At 30.3% G+C, this 6,323-nt stretch overlaps 1 protein-coding gene across 1 annotated transcript; it reads left to right on the top strand.

Annotated features, from left to right (window-relative positions):
• Positions 1–763: 763 nt before the first annotated feature.
• LOC120091864 (DUF1442 family protein (DUF1442)) lies at positions 764–2,058 on the top strand. Its single transcript, XM_039050016.2, has 2 exons — positions 764–949; positions 1,151–2,058. The coding sequence occupies exons 1-2, from the start codon at positions 893–895 to the stop codon at positions 1,781–1,783; spliced, it is 690 nt and encodes a 229-aa protein (XP_038905944.1). The 5' UTR covers positions 764–892; the 3' UTR covers positions 1,784–2,058.
• The last annotated feature ends 4,265 nt before the right edge of the window (positions 2,059–6,323 follow it).

Genomic DNA, 6,323 nt, shown 5'->3' with positions numbered 1-6,323 from the left:
TCATCAAAATAATAATAATAATAATAACAACAAAATCAAAATAAATTAGACCCAATGCTTCTATTAATCTAATTTATGAAATTGAGGACCCACACATCTCTCCTTCAAACTTCTTACAATATAATAATTTGGTATGAAATGATCCCTTGAACAAATAATTCCGATGTATAATATTATACATTGTTTTTTGAAATAATATATATAGATATCTTCCAAAATCTTTCTTAAAAAAACCACGTTGTTCCCACGCAATAACCACGAAATTGCATATATATCAATATATCCAAACCGGTACAAAATATGTAACACATTTTGTGTACACTGGATCTACAAATTCGAGTTCTAAGAAAATGGGGGCCACAAATTATGTAGAAATTAAAGAAGCTGAAAATATTATAGATAGAAAATTGTTTTATATCTTGAGTATATATCTAGTACATCCAAAGCAGAATCACAAATTGTCAATCGACAAATTTATATATATATATATATATTATTGAAGATAATGCATGAAAATAGGTAAAGTTTGGAATTATCTTCAAGTATTTTTTTTTAACAACAATTACACATTGAATCTTCAACCTTTAAAAAAGAAAGTCACTTGAATTTACTATTGAACTAAAGTCAATTTGATAATCGGCGAGAATGATTAATGAGTATTATTATTTTAAGCATTGGCAGATGGGTCTGGCAAACAGTTGCATCCAGTACCAATCTTATTGGATTCCTCTCTCTATATAAACAAACCTTCACACAATGCCTCAAAAACAGAATATTTCCCACAAGCATTACTATTATACCACCCCTCTCTCTCTCTCCATTTCCCAAACAGTTCAATTTCAGGAAAGACACATAAACACAAAGGTAGAGAGAGTGAGGAGGAAAGTACCAAATGGCTAACTGGTCTGCTGAGAATGCTACTGAAGCCTTCCTCAACACCCTCAAAATGGTAACAACAAGCGAAAACTATAAACCCACCATTTTTTTTTTTATTATTTCTTCCCCTCATGAAAATTTTCTTTCTTTGATTTTGCCTCAAGTCATTTTCTTTTATACTCCATCTCTTCGAAAACTTTTGGATTTAGTAGTTATTTGTCTCAAATTTTTTAGTTTATTAGTGATTTGACGATAATTTCGTCATGTTTTTCAGGGACAAAAAGCGAATGAACCCGACGTAGGGGAGTTCATTTCAGCCATGGCGGCGGGAAACAACGCGCAGCTAATGGTGGTGGCATACGAAGGATCCGCCGACCACAAGGTCCTAGCTCTGGCTGCAGCTGCCGTGCAAACCGGCGGGCGGGTCGTCTGCATAATTCAACGACAAGAAGATGTTCATGTATCACAAGCAATTATGGGAGTGAAATCACATGATCACCGAATAGAGTTCATGGTGGGAGAAGCTGAGAAGCTTATAAAAACCCAATACAGAGAAGCAGATTTTGTTCTGATAGACTGCAATCTGGAAGGCTACGTGGCGGTGGTGGAGGCCGTTAGATCGAGAAGGAAGAACAACGAAGGCGCCACCGTGGTGGTGGGTTTTAATGCGATGAGTAAAAGATGTGGAGGAGGCGGATGGTTGGGGGGATCGACGACGCATCTTTTGCCGATTGGAAAAGGGTTGATAGTGACGAAAGTGGCGGCAGAGCTATCGAAATCCGGCGATGATGGGAGGAGAATGAGGAGGAGGAGCCAAAGCCAGTGGGTTGTGAAGGTGGATAAATGCACTGGAGAAGAACATGTTTTTAGGGTTAGGCTTCCACAGGGGAAAGTCATTCAAGCCTGAGTTTTTATTCTTCTTCTTCTTCTTCTTCTTTTTCTTTTATTTTTCTCTGTTAGGAAAATCAAGAATCTTCTCTCTCCTTCTGCCATAGCCAAGGAGATGGAGAAAGGGAGTTTTTTTTCTTTCTTTTTTTTTTTTCTTTCAAGTATTAGGGTTTATTGAGAGAAGTAGTAAAATCCTTAAATGTAAATATAGCAAACTAGGGTAGATCTATTTTTATTAGAAGTTAACTAATTTTTCATTTTTATAATCAATATTATAATGAGTCAATTTGTATACTATGTTCTCAAAGATGGTTTATTCTATTTTTTACATTTTATTTATTTTATTTATAGCAATATTTATGTACAATCTAGGATGCATTTAAATCTCGTAATCCTTCTTTTAAAAAAAGAAAAAAAACTCAAAATCTTAGATATTTTTAGACTTTTCTAAGATATATATATATGATTTTAGTGTTTGTCTCTTTAATCGTAATTATATATAAATTATAGTTAATATCATTACAAACGTCAGTAGTGTTGTGGGTAATTTGGACCAAAAAAAAGGTTTACAGCTGATAATTTATCATTGTTTGAGCTTGAAAAGGACAAAACAGAAGACCCCAGACTGAAATATGTGACCCAAGACCCATTTATCTAGGTCAGCCACGAGTTAAGTCCTCGGTCAACTAGGCTTATACATCATTATATCTGAAGAAGAAAGAAACCAACATTAATATTCTCTAAACTCTTACTGCAACTAGGTGCCTCTAATTCATTATTGAGCATGTGCAGATCGAGGTGAGATCTCATATCCAGATTTGCGCATCAATCACTACCGTTTAGGAAAAAAAAAATAAATAAATAATGATGTTTTCATAGTATTGGTTAAGAAGGTAAGTATTATTCAATTAATTACATGTAATCATTTCTGGTTGTTGTACTAATAAAATAATTAAATTTTAAAAAAATCAATTTTGTGTAAATTTATAATTTTATCCATTAAAACTCTTAAACTTTTCTAAGCAAATCAATTTATACTCCCAATTAAAATTTTCTTTAAAAATTATTCATGCATGCATCAATTTTCATTGTCAATTTTATTAATTTGATATTTCGAAGAAGTCAAAAGAATCGAATGTATAGACCATTTTCAAATGTAATCCTAAGAAATGATCTAAATTGGTTCCTTTGTAACAATTTAGAAGTTTAAATATTGAAATAATTATATGTTACCCACAATATTTATTTTTTTAACTTAGTTTGAATGAGGGTATGAATTGATACACTTGAAAAAAAAAAAAGTTCAAATTGATAAAGTTAAAATTAAAATTTTCTCAACAAATTAAGCTTAAGTGAGAAAATGTCCTTTAACATATAAATAGAACCTAAACACAGTTAAATTATTTATAAACGTATTGTTTTCTTCTTGAGAACAATCCAATTCCCTGCCTACAAATTATCGAAAGAAAAAGAAAAAAAAAAAGAAAAAGAAAAAGAAACAATTATAGAGTTTTAAATGTTTCCGAAGATTTGTCTTGACAAATCAACTCGAATCCAAAAAAAGGTTTAAGGAATCACATGTACATTGTTTTTAGGTTCCACTCCAAGGCCCACTTTAGGCACTTAACTTAATGGTTGGCATGATTTTAACTATTGTATAACTCCATCAATTATGGCCAAAAAAGAATAGCGAAGTTGAAGTGAGAAATGATTTGTATAGTTTACAAATTTCGAGGTTAGAGGTTGGATACTTTTCTTTTTCCTTTTAATTATGCATTCATATAGTTCTATCTCATTTATTTTTAATTATTCAAGACAATTTTTAATTTTAACCGTATTTATGGGATATTCAAATCTCTAACTTTTTGATTGATGATAAATACTTTATATATCATTGAGTTATGCTCATATTTTGACTTATTTATCGTTAGAATTAAACTATATTGATATTGATATGAATTAAGGTGTTCTTGTGTTACCTCCAGGATCAATCACATATTTAAGAGCCAAGAAGCGATAGTTAGCATTGAATTCTAACATACAAATAAAGATAAACTCAATTAAGGAGATTCAAGCAACATAAATGAATAAGAAGGTTAATTATTGATTTCATTTAATGCTACAAGATGAAAACGATTGAGCCTTGTTAACGTTCATTATTATTATTATGTTAGTTGCAAGCAACTTTATTTTGATATTTTCATTTCGGACCAATATATGTCTTATTTGAGATTTTTAGTTTTATTATGTTTTTTTTTTTTTTTTTTGTTAGGGTTAGAGTGAACTTTAAATAAGTCTATTTGGTTAAGAATGATAGGTTTTAAGGGTTGAAAAAGAAACACAAATGATAGTTTTGAATTTTCTAGTTATGGTAGAGACTCATCACCACTTTGCAATTGTTGAGCCAGGGTGCGTGCCAGTAACATTCAAGTAGGTTTGATCAACTTGCTTCTAGAGGTTGAACTTGGAGCGAGGAACTACTTTTCCTTATCTCTTTGATCACATCGATCAAAAGGTAATCTAGATCTAATCCTTCCTATTGGATTGACGTAAAATTGATTTTGGTATTTTAAAATTTAATATTAGGTTCCTATTTCTCCAATGACAAGGTTTTCATATCAACGATCCTTTATTTCTAGGGTTATTCTCTCTGCCCTTTTATTCATTCAAAGTTGATGCTATTTTTGTTAAGAATACCTCAAATATTTATAACTAATTATATTGCTGAAAGAGCTTTTTAGAGTGGAAGTTTTTTCCCCTTCCTCATCGGAGTATTTGTGTGGTTTTTTCTCTTTTTAATCAAGACCACCTAACAATTTTAAGAGTAGATTTATTTCTTTAAAAATAAAATAGAATCCCCCAAAAATCTAATAGGCAAGAGTCACAAGACATATAATGCTGTCCTGTTTCTACTTGTGAAGACATCTCTAATGCATCCATGAAGTTGATGTGTCATGGAGATATTTCTTCAAAGTATAAAATTATTGAGTTTCAGTGATTATGGATGAAAAATAACGTATCCTACTATTTAATAATATAGATATATGTATATATTGGATCCCATTTCTAGAGTTTCAATTCATGACAGTTATTTTCAGTCTTTGTATCGTCTGTAAAAATCTGAACATCAATGACAGTTTTTAAAAAATGTCATAATTGACCTTCTAATGACAATTAACAATTACTGACAATCATAAACTTTCATTGTCAAGCATATTATATTGTCATCAATTGACTCAAAATTGGATATTTACTATAACGTTATGGATATTGACGAAAATTATAAAATGTCAAAAAATAATATATAGTGACATTTTTTTTTATCAAGAATATTGGAACCATAAACTTTATTGTCAAGAATATTTAAATCATGATAAATATTTTACATAAATAAATATTCTATCATGACAAATTTTTATAGACGTCGTAATTTCATATTTATGACATTTTTATATTGTCAATAAAATACATATCTTGATAGTTTGTTATTTCTTTGAACCTTGTTATTACACATGATTTCCATCATCAACTAATTCTATTTTTAACACAAAATCGATACAAACATAAATGATAACTTTCATATATAATAATAAATTTGATAACATTTTTATAAAGAAACTAAATACAAGGAAACTATCGAATGTCCATAAAGGGACAAATACAAGCAAACCAATAACCAAACTTGATAAAATTTTTACAAAGAAACTTAATACACAACAAGGTATTGCTACAAGTAACTATATTACAACAAGTTTTATCACTAACCAAATGCCAATCACTTACTTGGTAGTTTCAGTACTTTAGTCGATAATTCGTGCAAGACCTAATAAAAACACAACATTCATCTTAGAGTTCAACTCAAAGCATCAATGTCAATGATAATCACAACATTCATGTAAATTTAAGCATCCTTCTCATATATCATTCCTATAACAAAAGTTAAACACTCATTCAATCTACTGATGCAAATAATTAATGGCATATATAGGCATTTAAGAACCATTCATACTTTAGTTCAACACAATAGTACCCAAACATATCAAACAACTATCCATTTAGTAGTTGGGTATCAGAGAGAATCACAATAAATCCACTAATAAGTAATTTAAAGTAATTTACAACATGTAATATCCTTAACCTTAATTCAACACTCTAAATCAGTTCCAAACTACAAATACGTTCTACCACCTAAAGAAAACGTTATCGAATATTAAAAAGTTTTAAGATTAGTTAAAGTAATCAAAGAGAGAATAACACATCCCATCAACCAGAGAAGTTCACCTCGGCACCATTTACTAACCAATTTAGCTTGAGAAAACTATATCTAACATTAACTATCAAGAGAGGAAGAGAGAGAGCGTTAATATTTCATATTAGAGCATTTTTCTTTTTAGTTTTTACAAATAATGGGAAGTCACAAGTTAGCCTCTGCCATTGAGAAATGAAAGAAGGAGAGTTGAAAACGAAGCAAAACTCATATCCATATCCCTATTTCCAGTCGATGAATAAGAACTAAACTTGTTAAACAAAGAAGACGCAAACGAATTCACAAAATCATC

Source organism: Benincasa hispida, chromosome 1, assembly GCF_027475165.1.
Source record: "Benincasa hispida cultivar pf3 chromosome 1, pf3_genome.v1.1, whole genome shotgun sequence".
Classification (NCBI taxonomy): domain Eukaryota; kingdom Viridiplantae; phylum Streptophyta; class Magnoliopsida; order Cucurbitales; family Cucurbitaceae; genus Benincasa; species Benincasa hispida.
Note: the sequence above shows the minus strand (reverse complement) of the source record. Positions and strands in the feature narration are given on the sequence as shown.